This window comes from Platalea leucorodia (assembly GCF_965183815.1).
Source record: "Platalea leucorodia genome assembly, chromosome: W".
NCBI classification, from domain to species: Eukaryota; Metazoa; Chordata; class Aves; order Pelecaniformes; family Threskiornithidae; genus Platalea; species Platalea leucorodia.
The window spans coordinates 437975-461604 of NC_138859.1; the positions used below are offsets into that span (position 1 = coordinate 437975).

Sequence of the window (23630 nt, forward strand, 5' to 3'; positions counted from 1 at the left end):
CCGGGTGGGGGGCACCCCCGGGCTGCACCCCCCCCCCAGCATCCCCGGCCGCCTCCGCCCTCGCCGCACCCAGCGCCGCTGCGGCAGCCGCAGGGATGGCGGATGAGGGTGGGAAAAAAAAAAAAAAAAAAAGGGATTTTTGGGGGGGAGCTGCAGCATTGCACCCCCCCCGCGGATGGGGATCGATGGGGGGGTGGGGTACCCACCGCCCACGGAGGATGAAGGCCGGGATGGGGGGCGATGCGCCGCAGCCCCCCCATAGCCGCATGCAGCCAGCGCGGGGGATGAGACAAAAGGAAAATTGGGGGGGGGGGGGGTCACCGCGCTGGTCCCCCCCAGCCCCCCAACCCTCCCCGGGCGGCGGCTGCCGCGGCCGGAGGATGCTGCCATCACCCACCTCCTCCTCCTCCTCCTCCGAGCATCCCGACAAAGGCCCCCCCGCGCAGGCCCAGCTCCCCCTGCCGCCGCGCGCCGCCCGGCCCCGCCCCGCCCCCGGGGACCCCCGGCCCCCCCGCACCCCCTTAGCGCGGCGGGGAGGGGGACCCCGCGCCAGCGACACAGGCACCCCGAAACCCCCGTTTATTAGGGGCTCGCTAGCGGCGGGCCGCCGGGAATAAAGCGGCGCCGGTTGCTCATCGCCGCGTTCGCACCGAGCGGCTGCTGCAGCCCGGCCCCGGCCGCCCGCCGCGCCGGGGGGGGCGGCCCCCGCGGGGGACGGGCGGGGGGAAGCGCGGCCCCAAAAATCAGCGCTTGGGCCTTGAACGTGGCCGGCAGGCAGGGTCCCCCGCGGGTCTCCGCCGGGCGCCCCGGCTCTTCAGGGACTGGCGGGAAAAACCTTAAAAAAAGAAAAAAAAAAGATTTGTTGCTCCTTTGGAATATTTTGGGGGGTAAAAGCTGATTTGAAGCATCCCCGGTTTATGTCGGTATAAACTCCCCAAAGCCCCGAGCCCACGGGTGCAAGGCCCGTGGGTGCCCCCATCCCCTGCCCCCCGTCGCCCTCGGCGGGGGCTGCCCCCGACTCACCGGCCCCCCGCTCTCCTGCGGCGGCCCCGGGCAGGGGGGCAGGACGGGGGGACCCCACGGGCACGGGGGGGCCCTGCCAGGCCAGGTCCCGGGGCCCCCCTGCCCGCTGCCACCCAGCTCCTGCTCAGCATCGGGGTCCTGCCGCTGGGAAAGGGGGAGAAAAGGCAAAGGGGAATTAAAAAACCACAGAAATTGAGGTGTTTCCCCCCCCCCCCCCCCATCCTTCTGCTCCGATCTGCAGCTGAGAAACACCCCCCCCCCCGGGATAACAATTCAACTTATTTTTAATTTTTAGGTTTAAAATGCAGTGCAACCTGAAAAACAGCAAGCAAGAAAATCCCTGTCAGGCCCCCCCAGACCCTCACGCATCCTTGGATACCGGGTCTCTGTTTTGGGGTGAGCCCCCCGTACCTCGAAGCCCCCCGTTTCTTCCAGAACCAGGCGGAGCAGGCGGATGTACTCGGCGGCGGCTTTCAGGGTGTCGACTTTGCTGGGCTTGCGGTCGCGGGGGATGAGGGGCACGATGGTCTTCAGCTTCGAGAAGCCGCTGTTCAGGTTTTTAATCTGCCGGGAGGAAGTAAACCGAGTTATACCCCACGGGGGGACCCCAGGGTTAAGCGGGGCCCCCCAGGATTAAACCAGGCCCTCCCGGGATTAAAGGGGGGCCCCCAAACGCAGAGGGCAAGGTAACCCCCCCGTAACCTGCCGCAAAGCGACCTCGGGGCGACGCTGCTGCATGCCCCCAACTAGAGCAGCCCTGGGGTGGCCCTGGGTGCCACTGTGATGGGACGTGGCTTGCAGCCCCTGGGATTTGCAGCCAGCTCCGTGGGAGCTGGTTTCTGGGGGGCCGCGGAGGGGTTTTTGGGGGTCCCCTCACCCTCTCGCGCTCCTTGGCGTTGGCTGCCTGCCGTCGCTCCAGCATCTCCGCCAGGTCCCCAGCCGGTTGGTAGCCCCCAGCCGGCTGCTTGCGCAGCCGGGCGATGGCGGCGGCGCGGGGCAGGGGGCCGTAGCGCTGGCTCAGCACCCTCTCCAGCACCTCGGGCGCTGGGGTGGGCAGCAGGACCCCCGCCGGCCGCCCCCCAGCTCCGCTGGCCTCTCCCATACCTGGGGAAGGGACAAATCCTGCACCCCAGCCTCACCCCGCTGTGCTGCCTCCCAGAAAGAAGGAAAGCACTTAAAAATGCCCTTAAATACCCTGGGAGCCCAACGAGCTGCAGGTGGGGCCCCGCGGCCTAACGAGCGGGGCGGGTGCTGGGGTGGGAGGGCGCTCGGGCCGTGCCTCAGTTTCCCCGCTCAGCAGCTGAGCCCCCAAAGCTGGTGGCCACAAAGCCTTGACCCAAAAAGGGACCCGAAACCATCCCCGGGAGCACAAGGGGGACCCTCGTGGGGGACAAGGCCTGACGCCCTGGGGATGGGCAGCCGGCATTGCCCCGCGGGGAGAAACAGGGCTTTAGGAGGCTTCGTGCGTCCCTGAGAACGTGGGAAGCTCTTTTGGGTGGGGAAAATAAAACCGGGAAGGGTTTAATAACGGCGAGGGCCGTTTCGGTAGATGGCAGTGTTAGTCCCTGCAATGCTGGCAACCTCAGCGCGGCCGGAAAAAAGGGGAAAATTCTCCTTTTGCCCACCAAAACCCGAGGCTGGCGGCCGCCTCGTCACCCTGGGTTATTCAGCGGGGGGAACCTCATCCCAGTCCCATCCCCGGGATGGTTTCCCCCCTCCCGAAACGCCGCCCACCCTCCCTGCACGCTCCCCTCTGGCATTTTTGGGGGAAAAGCCCCCCGAGGCAGCTCGCCCCGCTTTTCCCGGGTGCTTTGGGGGCTGCCGGTGGGCAGCGGGTGCCCGCAGGGTGCGGGGGGGACGGACCTGTTCCCCCGTGCAGGGCCGTGGCCACTGTGCCTCAGTTTCCCCAAACCTGAAAGCACCTGGGGGGGCTGAAAACCATTCCTGGGCTGCACAGGGGTCCTGCCATTTTGCTCCTTGCCCGGAGGGAGAGCGAGGCCAGAGGGGCAAATTGCAAAGAAACCCCCAAATGAGCCCCGAAACAAGCCCCAGAGATTCCTGGAAGGCAAATGAGCTTTTAACAGAACCTCAGAAATCCCAATTTTCCCCTCTTTAATGCTCCGTAATGAGCTTCCCTATCCTGCAGCCGGATCTGGATAATCACGTTATTACTGTCCTGATCGGAGGGGGAGCAGATCTTACAAATTAATCCGAGGGCGGGTGGGTTGAAAGTCACCCCGAAAAAGGTCTGTGCACGCCTGCTCGCTTTTATTCGAAGGTGGAAGCATCCGACGGGGAATGAGGGCTGCGAAATCCCCTGGCAGCCGGGGTTTGCTCCTTTGCCCTTGTTTTATAGCTGGGAAAATTGTCTCGGTTTGGATGTTTTGTGGATTAAAAATCGAGGGAAAAAGGGGAAGTGGGGGGCGCTGCGCAGGGGTGGGCGACGGAGGGGTTTGGGGGTTACTGGTGCAAATAGGATTTGCAGGAGTCTCGCTCCGATGGGAAGCGAGCAGACCTGGGGGGCAAAATTATTGGGGGTCAGGGTTATTAGGGGTCAGGGTTATTAGGGGTCGCAGTTATTAGGGACCAGGATTATTAGGGGTCAGGGTTATTAGGGACCAGGGTTATTAGGGGTCAGGGTTATTAAGGGTCGTGGTTATTAGGGGTCAGGGTTATTAAGGGTCGCGGTTATTAGGGACCAGGGTTATCAGCCCCTGCTTGCAGCAAGTGCAGGGGAGCATCTGCCATGGATGAGGATGCTGCAAAGCCAGACGGGAGTTTATTTTCTCCCCCCCCGCCCTTTTCTGCTCCTGCCAGCCTGGACACAGTCCCCTAACACCGGCGGCAGCCTCACGGAGTCGGCACAAGCCAGATGAAAGCAGAAGGGAAAAGCCGGGGGGAGAGGGCAGAGCTCCTCCAGCAGCGAAGCCTCTCCGGCGGGTTCGGATAACGGCTGGAGTCACCCCAAGCTGGGCTCAGGGCATCCCCAGGGTTTCTGAGTTTTGGGAGGCTCTCCCCGGTCCCCCCCACCCCGGGGCTGCAGCCTGCGTTGCTGCAGGCCAAGCTCCTCTGCGCAGCTCCAGGCAGGGATGGCAGCTTGGGAAGCATCCAGGGCTGAATTCCCGGAAAACAGCATCCCAGCAGCCTGCAGGTGGTTTGCCTATCGGGAACGCTTCGGGCTGAGGCTGTTTTCCATCCTTTCAGGCTAAAACGTTCCCAGTTAGCACTTTCATTTTCCCTGCTCTGAGCGTGACTGGAGCAAGAGCCGGGCTCGGGTCCCAGAGCCCCGGCACCGGCTGCCATCCCCGGGATGTTCCTGGAAGCTGGGTGGCTCCATCCCGTTGGCTTCGCCCCATCAGCCAGCAACGCCGACGCTCCATTGGGATCTGACATTTGTCGTTATCATGAGGCTGGAAAAATTACCCGGCAGTTTCTAATTCCTGCAGCCGGGTCGGTGCTGGGGAGGTCAGGGAAGAGGGTTGGTGCCAGGGCTGCGGCGTGGCCGGATCCTGGCGCGGGACAGCTGCTGACATGCGATGAAGTCTGATCTTCCTTGGCACGGCCCCCAACGTCTCGGAGGCGGCCGGTCCCTGCCGGAGCCGCCGGCCTCATGCCGGCTCCGTGCTGCCCGTGAGCGCCCGCGATGGGCTGCTGGCCGGGTCCCGGCCGCGGGTGGGAGCGCCTTAATAAAACGCTTTGAGGTGCTTTATTGAGCGGTGGCATCACCTCCAGCCACGGTGGGACGCAGGAGCTGCGGCCGGCGTTTCCACCTCTCCCTCCTCCTCCTCTTGCTGTAAAATGTGACCCGAGACGGCCGCTCTGCGGGCAGCTGCACCCGGGAATCCGTGGCACGGTTTGCAGCCGGGATTCCTCATCGGGCTGCCGCCGAATCGGCAGATCCTGGGCCCCGAGCCCGCGGGGGGTCCAAGCCCAGCTCGGCATCGGGACCACCCAGTGCTGGGGACGGGGCTCGCAGCCGCCGGCGTGGGAAATGGGGGAGCGCAGGTCACCATACGGTCGGTGAGGCCTCCTTAAAAGCTTTTATCCTACCATTAAAGCCGGAAAATCATCTCTTCCGCTGCAATCAATGCTGCCGGTGATATCAATATGTGCATCTCCCGAACACCTTATCTTAGCAAAATGTCACCGTGCTCCGGCGAGAGGCCCAGAGCTCCGTCTCGGCCAAAGTTTCCCGGCTCACCCGGCTGTTCGAGCCGGAAATCTGAAGGCGTATTTGCGAGGGCAAGTCCGGAGGCTGCTTTCGCACCCAGCCGTGGCGTTGATGCTGCGGGAGCTGCAGCCGGCCGGGTTCCCAGTGCGATGCCCGGGGGGCATCCTGGGGGGCCGGGGCAGCGCCGTCCTGCCCGCGTCCCGGCCGGCCGCTCCTCCATCGCCTCTCTGTGAAGAGGTTTAATAAAAAGCAGGAGGTGCTGTGTTGGGGAGGTGGGGACGGTCCCCGGCCACCCACCGAGGACGTTAGGGGGTCCCAGGCTGGGAAAGGGCAGGTCTTGCCCCCGCCATGTGCTGAATTATACATGAGGCAGGAGGGACAATAACGGGGTTTATCGGCCGGGTCCGGCGCCCGCCGCGACGAGGCTGTCGGCAGGGATGGCGTGAGCGGGGAGGGAACGGCTGGGCGATGGGGCTCAGCATCACTTGGCTCCCATCGACCCGACCCTTCTTTAGTGCGGCAGGAGATGAAACAATCGCAGCTTGGTTAAATAAAAATAATAATTAAAGTCCTGCTGGGACTGGCGGGGGGAGCAAATACCTGCCAGGACCCCCAGCGATGCCCCCAGCCCCACTTGCTCCCCGGCACATCTCCCATCACCCAGCACTCGCCATTCATTTTATTTTCCCTTCCGTGGAGATTCCCGGCGCAGACGTGCCAGGCGGCAGATTGTAAAGCCGCCAGCGCCGAGGGCTCGGTGACGTTTCCTCCGCGCCGGCAGCAATAGGAGCAGGGACGGAACAAAGGTGGCTCTGTCCTCCCTGGCTTGAAGAAGCCTTTTTGTAAAAGCCGGCGGCCAGCGGAGGGAGGATCCCAGCGTGGAGCAGCCGGAGTTTTCCCTGTCCAAGTGCAGGGGAATTTTTGGAGAGAAAAGAAGTTTCCATCAGCCGAAGGCATTGCTGACCCCCTCCCCGGCACGAGGCGGGTGGCTGCCGGGGGCAGCGGCTCATGGCACGGCTGCCATCGCAGCCGGCACGGCTGCCAGCGCGGTGGGGTTGGGTTCTGGCTGCCGCCGGCCCCCGGCAACTGTGCCCAGGTCTGGATTAGTCCTGGGCTGTCACTGTCGGCCACGTGCCCTGGGGATGGGGACAGGGACCAGGATGGGGACAGGGATGAGATGGGGATGGGGATGAGAAGGGGACAGGGACCAAGACAGGGATGGGGACAGGGACTAGGATGGGATAGGGAGAGGGACCAGGATGGGGACAGGGATGGGATGGGGACAAGGATGGGGATGGGGACAGGATGGGGACAGGGACCACGAGGGAGATGAGGATGGGGACAGGGATGGGGATGGAGACAGCGACAGGGCCGGGGCCGGGGCCAGGGCTGGGGCTCAGCTCTGCCTCGCTCTCCTGAACCAGTGCAGCACCTTGCAAAGGGAAGGTGCTGAGCTTAGAGGCCAGACTAAGATTTAGGACTGGGTTTAAGCTTCAGCACATCCAGGTGGTGCCTGAGCCCAGGCGGGGAGCCTGCTTCCCCCAAAAACAAGCCTTGCCCCTTCTCTCGAGCCCCCGTCACGGCCCAGCTGCCTGCGACAGGGAAACCTGGGGCTGCAGCTCCGTCCCGCTCCTTCCCGACGGCAATTTCTGCCTTGCCTGTCCCGGATAACCACGCCGGCGCTTACTGCCGGCGCTGCCCGGCCCTCTGTGCCAGATAATCTCCGTTTGATAGAATCAATAAGTGCCTCAACCTTAAACCTCTTTGCTCGGCAGCTCCTCTCCAGCAGCAGGGAGAGGGGACTCGCGTGCCCACGGTCACACAGGGGCAGAGCCACGGAGCCCCGGGGCTGGGGGAGCTGCCGGGCCACCGCAGCAGCTCTTCCCCCCGCCTTTGACCCCCTGTCTGGGTTGCTGGGGGTGCCCCGGGGCCCCCAAAACTCTGCATAAGCAGAGGAGCTGCCGCCGCCGTGCCAGATGCCCACAGATCCCGATTAAGCACTTTGCCGGGTAGGAGCCATGTGGTGGCCGCATGTCCCTGCCCCACGTGCACACGCACGTGCAACACGCACACGTGCACACGCATGATGCCTGGTCCCCATGGGCGTTAGCAGGATTGGGGCCACACAGACCCGGCACAGCTTGCAGCTTCCAGCCCCTGCAAATGCCCCCTTGCAAACACATCCATCCCACCCCAGCATCCATTTCCCCTTTTTATTTTTCCTCCCTGGGAAAAAGGAGAGAGGATTCATCAGTAAAACTGTCTGCACAGAATTTCGGGCTGGGGGCAAGCAAGCCACGTCACCCCCCCATGGGGACAGAGCATTGTGGGGGTCACCCATGGGCTGGTCCGTGATCCAGCTGCTATTTATTGCCTTCCAAAGGGGCACGGCACGGAGGGATGCTCCGCAGGGGGTGTCGGCAACGGTGACGGCATACGGTGCGGGACAGGAGGAGCCCAAACCCACCAGCACCGCGCACAAAGCATCACATCCCAAGCAGCTCCGTCGTGCTCATCCCACGGCTCCGGGATTACACCGGTGCCGCTAAAATCCCATCTTTATCTCCGCAGTGCCCAGCCAATGACCTCGGGGCTGATGCACAGGACCTTCCTCCGCAGGGATCAGAGATGATAAAGCTCTCCCAGTCCCGGCTCGCTGTGGGGCACAAGGTTCCAGTCCCAGCAAACCATCTTGGACGCTCCAAGGATGACATCTGAGCACGCGGCGGACGGGATGGAAGGCAAGGGCTTCACCCAGGTAAGGGGATTTTTTCCCTGGATTTGGGATTTGGGTTTTTTTTTGCTCCTTGTACCTGGCTAAGGAGCTACGATGGTTCTGGTGCAAAGGGATGCGAGGCCAATTCATCCAGCTGCCGCTCGTTGGAAGGGGAGTAACTGTGGGTAGCAGGGAATCACGGGATGGATGCCGGTGAAATAATTCATGGAAGGGTGTGGGAGAGCTGTTTCCCAAACCTCTGGCCCCGAGCCAGGCGGAGTGATGTCGAAGAAAGGCGGGATGTAATATTTGGGGTGTGTTGCTGCCTGGTGGAGTGAACCAAAGGAAAAATATGTGAGCGGGGTCTTTGCGGCACGGTCCTCCCTGCGGGGAGAGAGGTGAGATGCTGCTGGTGGGTGAGCAGGGGTCTGCTCCTGCATCCCGGGGATCGGCGCAGGCGGAGGCCCTGGAAGGGGGTTGCTTTGGGGATTTGACCCCAGCGCAGTCCCTGGGATTCCCCCGAGCCTTCACCTTGCTGCTTTGCCTCCGGCTGCTGCCAGGCTGCCGCCTCCGTGGCCCTTCCCTCCGGCATCCCGCTGGAGCCGGAGACTTCCCACGTGCTCCCGGCTGGGGCCTGAGGACCAGCCCTGCACTGAGCCTGGGCTGGATGCGGCCGTGGCACAGGGGTGTTTCAGGGTGATGGCAGGGTTATCCTGCTGCCGGCGCGCTCCGGGATGGGACCCCTGAGACCCAGCTCTGGGACCCCGGTGTAGCGGGGGAAAAAACGGGATCTTTTGAGCATCCCAACCCTTTGGGTCAGAAATAGAAGCAGCACCCACAGGCTTAGCACGGGGTGCAAATCCCCCGGGCTTGCTCGCATCCAGAGCTCCGGGAGGAAGCACAGGGAGTCCCACGGAGGAGAGGGAAAAGCCTCGCCCCGCTCTTGCCCCAGCTCTGGCTCGGTGGCACCGGGAACGTGCGCTCGCCCCACGCCATGGGACGTGGCGGTGACACAGCTCTGCCGCTGCCGGCGGCTGGGAAAGCACCTGGGGGACGCTGGAGAAACCTCCTCTTTCCGCTGCGATTGAGAAAGTGCCACGCGCGGGGGTTATTCATCCCAGGGCGGCGTGACTCAAGATCCTGTGTCCTGGCTGGGACTTTTGACCTCAGAGGTGTGCCAGGCTTGCGCCGTGCCTGGCACAGCCCTTGCCAGACCCGGGACCTCCCCAGCTCTCCCTAAGTTTGGCCATGACAGCTTTTGGGGACACAATCCGTCCGCTCAGGGCTCCTGCCAGCTCCGACATCCCCGCTGGGGCTTGGGGACCTTGCTGGGACTTTGGGGATGGTGCAGCTCATGGAAACACAAGGGGCTCAGATGTTTCCTCTCCCCATTGCATCGCGGGGCTGATCCTGGTGCGCTCCGGGCTGGTTCCATGGGGGAGCCGGTGTCTCCTCGGATCAGGAGGTGTTTGACGGAGCTGGCAGACTCCTTGGCAGCCGGATAAGCCAAGAGCTTATGGCCAGCACTGCCACGAGGGAGGTCAGGGCAGGCAGCGGAAAGCAAACGTCAACCTCGGATCACAGTAATTCAGCAGCAGGCAGAGGGACAGGCAGCAGCAGAAGCTTGGCGTGGATGGGGCAAACTGGATTTGCCGATGCTGAGGCTCCCACTATAAAAATCCTAAAAAAAAGGCAGGGGAAGCTGCTCAGGGATGGAGGCACTCCCAACGTTGGGGATGGCCATCACCAGCAGAGCGTGACCATCACCAGTGGAGGGTGACCATCACCACCAGTCCCCTCTCAGCAGAGGTCCCGCCACCTCCAGTGCCCACCCGCACATCACACGCTCGCCCACGCCGCTGGGTACCACCACCCGGCCAAACCCCGTCTGGCTTCCTCCTGTCCCGGCTGGTGGCCCTGTGGCTTTGAGGGGAGCGAAGGGTTTGAGGAGAGCAAGGGAAGAGCCGGAGCAGGGCGCCTGTAACACGTGAGGAAGCTAAAATTAGGCGGCTACATCTAATCTAATTTAATCTCCCCTTTTCCGTCCGTGTAACGGGGATTAGCCTGGCGGCGCGGGGTGGGAAGGCTGGGCCGCAGAAGCTTGGGGCGAGCTGACCCACGGGGAATCCCTCCGGCCACTTTGGGGAGGGCTGGCTGCTCGGGGAGGGTGGCCTTGGGATGCAGCTGGGTGTTTTAGGGTGGGTGGGTTGGATGTCAACGCCGGGGTTACGAGCAGCCGCAGAGGAGCAGCAGTAGGACAGACGGATGGACAGACGGCTTCCCACCAGCCCTCCAGCACAGACGGCACAATCCTCCCCTCTCCTTCCACCTTTGCGGAGTGGTTTGGGACCGGCGAACCTCATCCCTCGCTGCAGAGCCGGGGAAAGGCTGCTTCGCCCAGCTCAGCCCCAAGGTCACGCGCTCCCTCCCACGGCTGCCGAAGAAAGAAAAGTTCTCGGACCGGTTTTCTATTCCCAGCCCCGCGCAAGGGCTGGGTCCGGCCGAGTTCAAGGTTTCCGGTGTGCTGGGTGGCCAGGCAGGGTAAATAAATGGTCACCGGTGTCATTCTGCTGCCGATGGGTTCATTTGGGATGTGTGTATGTGTGTCAAATGAAACGTTGTTGGAAACTATGTAGAGCACCGATGGAGGGATGAATCACGGGGCAGGTGATCTAAGATGAATTAATGCCTCTCCTGGAGCAGAACCAGCTCCGAGATCATCCTGGCTGCTCCGTGCCGCGCAGCGGCCTCGAAAAATCGGATGCACCAGGTCTGGTTCCCAATTCCTCTGTCCCCATCCTGATCCGTGCTTCGGTTTCCCCCATATGAAAGGGGGCTATTACCCTGCCAGGTTTGCAACGCTCTCTCTTGGGGGTCCCCAGTCCCCTGGGGCGGCAGCGGTCCGGGGGGCTTTCCCCCTGCCACGGGGCAGGTTGGCCCCGCTTGCATCCAGAGCTGGTCCCAGGACTCCGGGATGCTCCATCCCTGCTCCGGCCGCTGGGCACGGCCCTTCCTTTCAAGCTCCGACATCGTCATCGCTGCAGTCATTCGCCTTTAAAGAATCGCATTAGAGAAATTAGAGCCGGTTGTAACTCCAATCCCTGCAATCAGCCCATTTCCTTTTGCTAAGGAACGCGGCATTAAATGCCGATAGATTATTACAAGCCCATACGAAGCCAGGAAGCAGCTGGGAGGGACAGCTTGAAAAGATTTAGATTTTGAGGTTTATTACGTGAAAGGAATTATGAAACGTGTTAGAAAAACTAATTTTAAATAAAAAAATCACTTGAAAAGCAAGCGCTATTTAGAGGAACGCATTGAGCGGAGACCCGCTCCTCCTGCCTTTGCTCGACGAGGGTGTTATCCGGCAAATAAATTGAGTCTTGGGGAATACGCCTCCCTGAATAAACCGATTTGGCAGAGGTGAACTGAGCTCCCGAGCGGGACAGAAGGACGAGACAGACGCCTCATTCTGCACATACAGTCGCTTGCTTTATCCAGCCGGGCAGGCGGCAGATGGGGAAGGTGGACAGATGTGCCCGGCTATTTTTAGGCTAAACGCTGCTTTAATTTCATCTTAACCACTGAGAGTTTGCGTATTTAGCAAAAAAAAGCTGGATGAGAGAGTGAATTGAAGTGCAGGCGTACCGAAAAAGATTAAAAAGCATCAGCTGCCGATACCGGGCTTTAACCGAAACCCTGGACAGACTCGGGCTGGACAGGCAGGGTCCGGCAGGACTGGATCGCCCAGGAGAAGGAGTCTGGCAGCGGGGTTGTCTTGGCTGCCTTTCGCTGGCTCTGTTTTGGTTGCTTCTCTCCCTCTCTCTTTCCTTTGAAATGGAGTTTCAATTCTTTGGAAAAATGATGTAAATGACCACTTAGAAAGAAATATTACAAGGTAAAGCCGTGAAGAGTTGAAGCTGCTCAGAACTGGTTGGGAAAGCGCGGCAGGGAGCAGGCAGACGGGTTGGGTAACTCCTGCCCCAGGGCTGCTGCGACCGGCTCTTCTGGGAGCCGGGAGCCGGGCAGCCCGAGCGGTTCTGGAGGGCCAGGCGGGCGTAGGACGTGCCACGGCCCTCGTAGGGCTCCTCGCAGCGCCCGGCCGCGGGTCCTCCACCGCTTCGGCCCTTCGGTTCCCAGGTGGAGCCAGGAGATGGGAGCGGGGATGGGGGAGCGGAGAACGGAGGGGTGGTGGCGGCAGATCCCGGCCCCTCCCTGGGACAACGCGGGCCGCGGGGGCCCGAAGCTTCGGGGTGCGCCGAGCACCCCTCGGCCCTTCCCCGCGCACCGCGTGCCGGCGCAGCAACCGCCACGGGCTGCGGGCTGATGGATGCGCACTGACGGGTGCACACGGATGCGCACGTTACCGCGCATGTGATGGCGCGCGCACGCACACACGCGCGCACACGCACACGCAGGGTGCGTGCACACCCGTGCATCTGCAGGCGCGCACCGGGGCACACGCAGACGCTGATCACCACGACGGGTGCGTGCACGGACACATGCCGACGCGTGTGAGCCGGGCTGCATGCACACGCACACGCACGCACACGCATGCTGCTGTGTGCCCCCCCGGGGTGCACATGTGCTGGTGTGCACGCACAGACAGCAGTGCACGCATCCCCTCCAGTGCAATCCAGCACCCCCTGTGCGCTCCCCCACGCGCACCCCCCCAGTTCACGTGCACTCCCCCAGTACACCCCCAACGCATGCACACACTCCCCCCGTGCACCCACAGCCCCCCCAGTGCACCCACAGCCCCCCCAGTTCACCCACACTCATCCCCCTTGCACTCTTCAATGCCCACCCGAGATCCTCTTCTCCCCCCCCTCAGGACTCCACACCAGTTCACCCCAGTACCCTCCCAGTACCCCCCTAATATACCACCCCCCCAGTGCACCCACAGCCCCTCCCAGTTCACCCACACTCATCTCCCCTGCACCCTCCCAGTGCCCACCCGAGATCTTGCCCACACCCTCACCCGGCACCCCACACCAGTTCACCCCAGTATCCCCCCAGTACCCCCCCAAGGTACCACACCTGCCCCAGTGCTCCCACAGCCCCCCCAGCTCGCCCACGCTCATGCCCCTTGCACCCCCTCAGTGCCCACCCGAGAGCCTGCCCACCCCCCCCAGCACCCCACACCAGTTCACGCCAGTACCCTCCCAGTACCCCCCTAATATACCACACCCCCCCACCCAGTGCACCCACAGCCCCTCCCAGTTCACCCACACTCATCACCCCCGCACCCCCCCAGTGCCCACCTGAGATCCTGCCCACCCCCCCCCAGCACCCCACACCAGTTCACCCCAGTACCATCCCAGTACCCCCCCAATGCACCACATCCCCCCCAGCGCGCCCACAGCCCCCCCAGTTCACCCACCCCGCTCCCCCCAGCGCCCACCCGAGATCCCTTCACCCCCCTCCCAGCACGCCGCCCCAGTCCCTCCCAGTCCCCCCCAGTCCCCCCATTCACCCCCTCCCTCCCCCGGGCGCCCCCTAGCGGCGCGCGCCCGCCCCCCGCGCCGGGCACACACCCTCGCGGCTCAACCAATGAGAAGCCTCCGCGGCGCCGCGTCACTCGTGGGCCGGGGGGAACCTCCTCAATGAGCCACATTGTCGCGCGGCGAGTACCGGCGCGCGCTGCTCCGGGGCCGCCTCCGCTCCGCACCGCTCCGCTCCGCACCGCTCCGCTCCGCACCGCTCCGCACCCCGCCGCGCAAGATGATCGCCTCCCACCTGCTGGCGTACTTCTTCACCGAGCTCAACCATGACCAGGCGCAGAAGGTGAGGGGAGGGAGCCGGCGAGATGCGCGGGACAAAGGGGCCGGCGAGGAGAATCGGGGGGGGATAAGGGGAAAAGAAGGAGGGGGGGGGAGTAAAAAGAAAAAAGGGAAAAGGAAAAAGAAGGAGGAAAAGGGAGAGAAAGGGAAAAGAATAAAAGGAAAGAAAAAAGAAAAAGGAAAGAAAAAGAAAAAAGGAAAAGGAAGGAAAAAGAAAAAAGAGGGGAAAAGGAAAAAAGAAAAAGATAAAAAGGAAAAAAGGAAAAAAAGGAGAGGAGGGAAAAAGTGAAAAAAAAAAGAAAAAAGGAAAAAAGAAAAAAGGAAAAACTGAAAAAGAAAAAATAAGAGAGAAGGGGAAAAGTAAAAGAAAAGAAAAAAGGAAAAAAGGAAAAAAAGGAAAAAGGAGGGAGAAAGGCAGGCAAAAAGGGGAAACGGGGGGCGGGGAGGGGAGGGAGGGGGCGGGCGGGAGGCGCCGCTGCCGCCCGCGGGCCCCTGCGCTGCCGCGGCGGGCCGCCGTGCGGTACGTGCCGCGGCGGGCGGCTGCGGACCCCGCCGGGCCGGGCGCCCCCCGCGGGCCGGCGGCGCGGAGCAGGAGCAGGCGGAGGAAGGGGGGGCCGTGTGTGTCTGTGCGTCCGCGTGTCTGTGTGTCCGCTGACCCCGGCCGCCCCCGCGGGAGCCGGGGCCGCCCCGCGCACGTGTCGCCGCTTCCTCCCGCCGGCGCGCAGCATCCGCGGGCGCGGAGCGTCCCCCGGAGCCGGCACCTTCGGCCTCTCGGCGGGACCCCGGGGGAGCGGGGCCCCGGCTGCGGCCGTGCCCTCCGCCGCCGCTCCGCCCGGGCACGGCGGCCGGAGGGCGCTGCTCCCGGCCGGAGGCCCCGGGGCTCCCGGTCCCCAGCCCTGCCCCCGGCCCCCGCGCCGCCTGCCGCGGCAGAGCATCTTCGTGCCGCCCCCTCCCGCAGTGCCGGGTCCCGGAGGACCGGAGCCCGCTCCGGGACCGCGGACGCCGGTCGGAGCGTCCCGCCGGGATGCGCGGAGCGTTTGTCACCGGTAATTCACGAGGTCAGGACCTTGAAAAGTGCAAGGGTTTCTGCTCTCCTGCGGCTGGTGGGAAGCAGCCGGCCTTTGTTCGGCCAGGGCAGCGCTTGGCGCTAGACAGCCAGTGTGAAATAAATGATTCCGGGGAAAAAACGCTGGCTGGGAGACTGCGCTGAAGGCTCCGGCTCTTTCCCGGCGTTTGGGGCATCTAAGGATACGTCAGAGACGGTTTCGCCTCCGAGTCCTGAGGTCGTGCAGCAGCTCCTATTCCTGGGGTTACAGTGCCCGGGCGTGGGGCGGGTGGCATCTGCAAATGCCCCCCTCAAAAAGAAAAAGCAAAATGCAAAATGCGGGGCTGCAAAGAGCCCCGGCTCGCTCCATCGCCTAACGCCAGGGACGCCGATGGAGAAACAAAACTTGCCACGTTGGCCTTTTGCCTGCATTAAATAGGAAGTAAAACAAGAGAGAACATTAAAAAAAAAAACCAAACAAAGTGCATAGAAATAACTTCCCATCGCAAAGCGATCTGTAAGGAAACGCGGGCCCTGCATCTCCCTCCGCTCACAAGTGTCCCGGGGTTGTGCAACAGCCAAATCCACGGGAAGGGGTTGTGTAACCCGACGGCAGAAATAGGCCAGCGGCGCAGCCCGACTTCTGCCTCTCGGGCTCCGGGCTGCTTACGAGTTCCTTATCGAGAGCTGGAAATAATGGAGTGGAAAGGTCTTGGTTTAAGGAATTTGGCTTCATTACCCATTGGGAAAAGGGTGTGCGAAGCCTCGGGAACCGGCTTCGTTTTCCTCCTGGCGCCGAGCCCAAATAAAATGGGTTGCTGAGATGTGGGGGAAAAAAAAATTCTCCAGGATCCGCTGGCTGGGGCTCTGGCTGCGGTGGGAGATGGCTCTGCCCTCCCAGCCCCACAGAGCCGCCTCCACAGCTGGATTTCTCTGGGTTATTTTTAAACAAATGCCTGTGAATCCCGCCGGTAAGGCAAAGCCGGGGTCGGCGCAGCCTCCGGCGAGAGCACGGAGCTCGGCTTCGCTGCAGGGCAGGGGGGAGAAGGGGGGAAGCGGCTGGGGTTCCGAGCTGGATGCTTCTACCACAGGTGCAAAAATGATTCCTGGCTTATAAATCTTCCCCGGCAAGGAGGTGGGGGGAATCCCCAGCACAGGGAGATGTAGGGGCTGAAATGCTTGGAAAGCTGTGATTTGGTTTTTTGTCAAACCCAAAGGCTTTACCCAGGATTTGAGACTATATTTGGGAAAAGATTTTGGGGCGGTAGCCTGAGGCGTGTGCGAGTCGTGCGTCTTCTTGCTTTGGATCGGGCAGAAAAGGGGCTCGGCTGTGGGAAGAAAGTGCCCTTTCCAGCAGCTGTGGTTTGTATCCACATCAGGGCCTTGAAAATAGCCCCCAAAATAGGATTTTTTTTTCTTCCCGTTCTTGACACGGGGCAGCTTTACCGGCTCCCCTGCCCCCCTGGGGGGGTGTCACCTATGTCCCCAAACTCCTCCTGCCCTTCGCTCTGCCCTGCTGGGAAGTGGGCTGCAGCACTGACTTATCTAACCCCCAAGGGATTGTGCAAACTCTAATTAACCCTCAGCAGCGTCCTTTGACATCCTGGCTTGAAAGTTTGCCGCGGCTGAACCACGTTCCCTTCAGATGTGCCAGCTCTGGCTTTCCTGGTCCCCAGTCCTCGGCCTCCTCGTGCGACGGGAGGAGCGGGAGGCGAGCGAGCTAAAGAACCGGGCTGGCGGCTCTTCTGCCCCATCACTCCTTCAAAAGAAGGAAAAACTGGAGATGGAGTTCATTTTCCTATATATGCGGCCGTTCCCAGGCAGGGGCAGGTTTTCCTTTGGTTTTTTTTGTTTTTCCTTTGCTGGGGGAATTAGTTTTATCTGGCTGATTCCTCCCTGGCTGCCTCTCGCCGGCTCCTCTGCGGTGGGTGTGCCTGATTGCAAATTCCTGGAAACCAACTCAATAGCTTCTCTTAAACCTGTCAAGGTCAGCGGCAGGATGGCCCTTCCCATCCCCGCTGCCTCCGGGGAGCCATCGCGTGTCCCCTCGCTCCTCGGCTTCTCATGTGAGCTACCGTGGGCAGCCCGGGCAGGGCGCAGCCTCAGTTTCCCCAGCGGCGGTGGGATGCTCCCAGCATCCAAGGTGGGAGTTTCGGCGTCAGCGAGGCTTTCCGATCCCGCAGCATCTGAGGGGGATGCTGCCTCTTGTATCTGCCCTGGAGACCTCCTGGGTTTAAAATGGGAGAGAAAGCGGACACGTGGGCAGGGAGGCGTCTCAGAGGCCGACTGGGGCTGCTCAGGGCCGGTGGGAGCCGGGAGCAGTTTGACATCTCCGACTCCTGAGCTGGAAACCAGAACGTTTTCCTGGTTAAATTGGGCTTTTCATGGGGCTATGGAGCAGCTGGGTCACCCGAGGACGGGTCCCCGGCCGCCGCTGATGTTCTGCAGCATGATTTCTTCGCCATGTGCCTCACTCCACCTCCGGCGCGGGGTTCAGCTGCTGTCCCGGGGGGGCGAGGATGGGGAGGAACCGGCTGAGCAGGAAACCATCTGACTCACTGGGTTCAAGATGACTCCAGGCGTGTGTCATCAGAGGCTTGGCTGCGGCGGGGAGGGCACGTGGGGTTTAATTCAGCGTGGAGCCCTCAATAGCAGCCAAGGACGTGGGTGCTGCCGGGGTCAGGGCTGGAGGAGGGTGGGTGCAGCCCAGCATCAGTCCTGTGCCACCAAAGGCGGGGAGGTCGGGGAAGGGGACGAGCCGGTTCCCCGCACTGAGTCAGCCCAGGCTGGGTAACGGCACGGTGACACGGGCATGGCTTTCGGTATGCAAGGGCTGAGGACGTGGCACAGGGTCTGTCCCGTGCTGCGGTGCCCGTCCCTGATCCAACGGTAAAAGTGGCAAAGTGCGTGCCAGGTTATGGTCCCGAGCCAGGAAATAAAACGCTCTCCGTGCTGGATGCTTTCCCGGATTCACCCTGCGACCTCGGTGAACCGCTGCCGCTCCTTCTCCGCGGTTTCCCTGAATCTGTCGCGTCCCGCCGCGGATGTGGGCAGGATGGGGGCACGGCGGCCGGGTGCTCACACAGCATCCCCCTCTGAGAGAAGCAGGGAGAGAGCTGGTATTCTGAAAAACTTCAGTGATTTTTAAAAAAGCAGCATGTTTTAAGTTAAAAACTGGGATAGGGAGGGAAGTAATTTAAAGAAAATAATTTCAGGTAGAGATTACCCTGGAGAGAGGATTGACTGTGCACACTTGTGGGTTAGGAGTGCTCAAGCCTTCCCCAAACTTGAACATCTCTCTTGTTCGCGTACACAACAAATATTTCACTTTCTGTTGCCAAAAAGGAAAAGAATCCAGCCCATAAACCAGCTAACTTCTCCCAGCATTACACTTTGTCCCCAACCACTGCTGAACCGGTGCACATCTGGCTGACAGCTACAGCAAGCAGATACGGAGGAACTGGAACCAGTCACTCCCAGTCCGGTTCTTGTCAGACACGTGGCTTTGGAAAGAGACCCAGAGCGAAACTGAAAGTGGAGAAGCATCCCCTTCCCAGAGCCTGGGAGCATTACCAGGGAAGACGTGGCCGAAACCTCACTGCATGAGAATGAGCCACCCCGCGTCCGTCCCCGTCCCCGCCGCTCTTTACCGGCAGGAAGCAGTTGCGCTTCGCCGGAAGCCGCCGTCGTGCTGTAATTTCCATCACCGCCAGCCATCCTGCCCCACGGCCCCACCGCGTGATGGGGAAAAGGGTCCCCGCTACCACTGCCAGGGGACCGGCAGCCTTCATCCTCCCTGCTTCGCATCGCTCGAGCCGCGCCGCCGCCCGCGCGTCCTCCTGCCGAGGGGGGCGGTGATACGGGATAGATCTGTCGGGGAGGGGGTTTCCACTCTTGCAAGCAGCGGCGTTGATGGGACCATCTTGCAAACATATAACCGAGGAATTAGTTTTTATCTCCGTGGGTAGTGGCATTGAATTGGAATGAATTATTCGCAGGCTAATATATTTGCAGCAGTGACCCCTCAGGGTCTAGCCCTGATGGGAGGATTAAGAGAAGTCTTCAGGCAAAAGAACATCATCCAGCTGTGGTGCTGGTACTGGAAATGCGAGTTATTACCATCATTGCAAAGGCAAACCTGGCTTTTGGGATACTTTAAGCTCGTCTCAGCATGGCACAGCTCACTTAGCTTCCAGCTGGCGGCAAAAATTGGGCAACTTGAGGGTTTTTTCAGCCTTGGGGCGGCTGGATCTTGCCCAACGGTGGCCTTGCAGCTGGGAAGGGCGACGCTGGGCACTTCCCCAGCACCCAGTGGTGGATGCTTGGCGTGGAAATGAGCTGAGCCTTTGGAGACAGCCCTGAGCTAGGAGGTGGGGATTTGCTCGGTTTTAGTTCAAAAAAATTGCATCGACTCGTTACACCCGCAGCGGCTCTAACGATCCGGTTCTTTAATAAAACGTCCTGCCCTGTGTGCAGCTGTCTGGGGCTGTGAGCACGCCCAGCATTTCCCGGCTTAAATCTGTTCCTCCTCCATTCAGTTTAGATTTCCTCAGGGAAACACTATTATTTATGATGGAACCTTTCCAGAAATTAAATTGCCCCGTTCCGGATCCTAACCTAGTGACTTTATTTATTTGGAATTGGCAATGATCTTAAAAAAAAAAAAGAAGGTTAAAGAACCGAGAAGGTTGGTTGTCTGTAAAGAAACTCATGCTTCGGTGCTGCCGACTAAATTCCCCTCTCTTACCAGATCTTTGCTACGATTTGAGGTGCGCTTGGGTGCAGGGCGGGTAATTGGAGTAACGAGCCGGGCCCGGGGCTGGGGAGCCTTGGGCATGGAGGTGGCCGTGGCTCTTCCTTGGCGGGGGTGAGGTGCACACCCAGGTGGTCGCGCTTGGGAAGGCGCTGAGCCGCTCTGCAGGACGCCCTGACCTGCCTTAGCTGCCAAGTGGGACGATGTCTCCGTTCATAGGAGAAGATGATCCAGGTTTTAAAGGGCTTTGGAGATTAGAAGAAGGTCACCCTGTTTCTCACGCTGCCGATTATTCCTGGTACGTTGGAGCCTGGAGGACGTGGGAAACGTGCTGAGCGGTGCCTGTCCTGGAGAAAGGAGGCGAAACCTCCGCGTCATTTCCCCGTGCTGTGATTTTGGGGGTGGTGGGTCGTGCACGCAGCATCTTCGCTGCCCCGTGCCTTGGGCGGGAATCGAGGAGCAAACAGCACATTCTTGTGCATCCGAGCTTCCAAAGCACCCAGCTTCTCTGGGGTGAGATCTTCCCCTAGCAGCATCTTGTGAGTCAGGGAGGAAAATCAAGCAAAGTCAGGGTGGCAGACGGGAGAGAAACACCAGCAGCTTGTGGTTTGTGCAAGGGTGAACCTCTGCCCCGAGCCCTGCTGGTGTGGTGCCCCACCGCTGGGATGGGGACACCTCAGTGGGACCCCATCCCCGCTCACGATGGTCTCGCCAGGACCCTGCGACCACCGTAGGCTGCCAAAGAAGTCAAGTGAAGGAAGGTCTCACGGGGGCGAGAGGCTGCTGGGAGGCAGAGCACCCCGTGTCGGCCTGGTTTGTCTCTAATTATCACTGACACCCCAGGGCAGATGCTGCTGGCGAGGAGAAGGAGTCTGGGTGAGGTCCTCCCCGTGCCAAGGGGCACGTCGGTGGCTCGCGAGGAGGTTGTGAAAGGCCGCTGTGAGCCAAAGTAACGTTATCTGTCCAGCTCCCAGCTAAGAAATGGGGCTGGGCCGTCTGTGCTGGGTTGATAGCGGGCAGCTACATGGGAGGTGTCCTACCCTGGGGCTGGGGTGAAGGTGGGCTCCAGACCCTGGGTCCCTCTTACAGCTGGAAGAAGAGGGAGAAGGTGGAGGTGAGCTGGGGCAGCGGCCACCTTCCCTGCGCCCGTAACCGAGCCTGGGTACGTGGGTGGCAATTTTCAGCAAGCGAAAGCAAACAGAAAGAGAAGGAGTGGAGCGTTTGACTTCCTGCTGCTGGAATGGTAAGGAGGCGCTGGTAAACAGCCGGCACTGGGAAACCTCCAGGATTCCGTATCCGTATCCTTTCCTCAAACCTGCCTGGCCTCCCAGCTGGCGGGCGCTCGCTCTCCGCTCCCATTAATGGGAAGGAGCTGAAAGCACCAGGAGAAATCGGGAGGAGGTTTCACCCATCTGTCCTGGTTTCAGCTGGGATAAAGTTAATTTTCTTCTGAGTAGCTGGTATAGTGCTGTGGTTTGGATTTAGGAGGAGAATAACGTTGATAACACTCTGATGTTTTGGTTGTTGAGTAGAGTTTGCACCGGCCAAGGACTTTTCAGCTTCCTGTGCTCTGCCCGTGCACAAGGAGCTGGAGGGGGCAGAGCCAGGCCAGCTGGCCCAGACTGGCCAAAGGGCTAGTCCGTACCCTATGGCGTCATGCCCAGTACAGAAACTGGGGGAAGAAGAAGGAAGGGGGGGGACGTTCGGCGTGATGGCGTTTGTCTTCCCAAGTCACCGTTAGGTGTGCTGGAGCCCTGCTTTCCTGGGGATGGCTGAGCACCTGCCTGCCCATGGGAAGGAGGGAATGAATTCCTTGCTTTGCTTTGCTTGCGTGCACGGCTTTTGCTTTCCCTGTTAAACTGTCCGTATCTCAGCCCATGAGTTTTCTCACGTTTACTTTTCCGATTCTCTCCCCTGTCCCACCGGGGGGGAGCGAGCGAGCGGCTGTGTGGGGCTTCGTTGCTGGCTGGGGTTAAACCACGCCGGTCCTTTTTGGCGCCCAGTGTGGGGCACGAAGGGTTTGAGATAACGACAGATTCGACTGGAATGCGCTAGATCGAATTTCTAGCTGTTATTGCTGTTCAGCTGTTCGTCGGCAGGCTCCTGTGCTGGCCACGGGGCTTGCTTGCCTTACTGTATGTCAGAGTCTAGTGCTCGTCAGTGGCTGCTTTTTGCTTTTGCTGCTTGCTGTAGTGCTGAACTGCTGACCATCTTACTCCGCCGTGCCTGGGAACGTTTTGATAACAGCAATGGCCACGGGCCTGGGCTGGCAGATGGCTGGGGCATCGCTGCTGGTTCTGTGCTGCTGTTGTACTGGACAGGCTGGGACTCCGGTGGAGCTCCAGGCTGGAACACCGGCGAGGATGCCGCTCCCCAGGGAATAAAGCATCTCTCCTGGAGCACGCTCGCAGGGCTTCCCTCCATCCTCCGACCTCGCCGCGGCAAGCAGAGCAACCGGGGACTTGGCTGCCAAATTTCCAGCAGAGCTGGAGCATCCCAAGCCTGAAACGCAGGCGGCCAAAACCACAGCAGAGCTGTTTTGTTCAGCCCAGGGTCCGAGCGGCTGCATCCGTGAGCGAGGTCACGCTGGGGCGGATGGCTATTACTCGCCCACAAAATGCCCATTTCCTATAGCGTAGCCCTATAAAAAAAAATTCATGCTTGATTTCTGATGACCTTATGTTACGTGCCTACAGACAGGTGAGCTAACTGGGTGGAGTTTTCCTCTGACTTCGCAGGGCTTGCAGCTGCCCTTTAATTAATTTTAAGTGAAGTTAATTGAAACAGGGCATAGTTTGGGAGCTGGCAGTCTGTCCGCCTCTCCGTTTCCCTTCCCTGCTCCGGCCAGGCTGCGGAGACGTGCACGGTGCTAATAGATGGGTCGGGGAGGAGTTTTTCCATGCCTTTCCAGGGAAAGATGAGACACTGATGCCGTTTGTAGGAGCTGGGCATCTTCATAGCCTCAGCATAAGGGTAGAAACGATTGCCAGGCGCAGGAGGGGTGGATTTCTTCCCTTTCTGGCCACAGCACCCACTTGTGTCACACGGCGTTGTTTGCTGAGCAGCTCTTGGCACCGTAAGCCTTTGTAGGGGTGATCTCAGCAGCGAAGAAATGACTGGGCAGTGGATTCCTGCCAGGCACCCTTCACGTAGGAAGAGTCCCTGGGGGTCAAGGTCGAAGCACGTTGCTGCTGTGGCGTAGGAAGGGCTCCGCAGCTGGAAAACCTCTGGCACTGACCTCCTGACTCACGGCCCGGGCAGGGAAGGTTGTCGAGTTTGGGTCCTGCTCCTGTCGCAACCTGTTTGGGTGTCTGTGGGTGAACGAGCGGAGAAGATGCTGCAGAGCATCGGGAGCTCCTCAGCATTCGGCGTTCCCAAATTGGCACCCGACTGGGCCAGGGGATGCTGCCGAGGAGGGCGCGGGGTGGCGTTTGGGGAGCTCTTTGGAGAGCGGCCCCGCATGCTCAGGAAGAGGTGCAAGAACGGTGGTGGGTGTTATCGGCGTGCCCGGAGATAAGCTATTGCGGCACTGCCGGCGGTGCCGTGTCGGCAACGTGCTGGCACAGCCGTGTCCTGCCCTTCGGGGTGGGTCACGACCTGCTCCTGCTTCTTGCATCAGCCCCAGCGGACACGAATGGGCTGAACACTGTCCTGAATGTGTCACGGGGGTTGTGCCCGTGTCCCCAGCCCTCCAGCTGACTTTTGGGCTTTGTCTCCACCTTTCAGATCGACAAGTACCTCTACCACATGCGGCTCTCGGAGGACACCCTCCAGGAGGTGTCCCAGCGTTTCAGGAAGGAGATGGAGAAGGGGCTGGGAGCGGACACCAACCCCACCGCCTCGGTGAAGATGCTGCCCGCCTTCGTGAGATCCACCCCGGATGGGACAGGTACCGTGGGACGGGAGATGCTCCCTCCCGGCAGAGCAGAGGGAGAGCGCGGTGGGGAGGTCTCAGTAGGTGCCGACACGTGCCAGGAGGGAGGGCTGGGGCCACCCATCCTCACGGCGCTGGCAAAACAGGGATGGCACCCATGGCACCTTCACTCCTGGTCCTTGGGGCTCCGTCCTGCTTCTGCTGAGCAAGGTTTAGTGTGGGGACAGGTCTCGTTCCCTCCTCTGTGCTGGGACTGCTGTGGCTC

The 23630-nt window shown here is 61.0% G+C and overlaps 1 protein-coding gene across 2 annotated transcripts in view; it reads left to right on the forward strand.

The window, feature by feature from the left end:
- The first annotated feature begins 13556 nt into the window (after window positions 1-13556).
- The window catches only part of LOC309601860 (hexokinase-2), a 30796-nt gene continuing 20722 nt past the window's right edge, over window positions 13557-23630 (forward strand). The window contains exons 1-2 of one of the 2 annotated variants that reach the window (XM_082335069.1): window positions 13557-13697; window positions 23218-23380. In XM_082335069.1, coding sequence (XP_082191195.1) covers window positions 13635-13697; window positions 23218-23380 — 226 coding nt within the window. In that variant the 5' untranslated portion in view covers window positions 13557-13634. Of the gene's footprint in view, window positions 13698-20507; window positions 20735-23217; window positions 23381-23630 lie in introns of those variants that run through there. The other variant, XM_082335070.1, reaches the window with a different exon arrangement.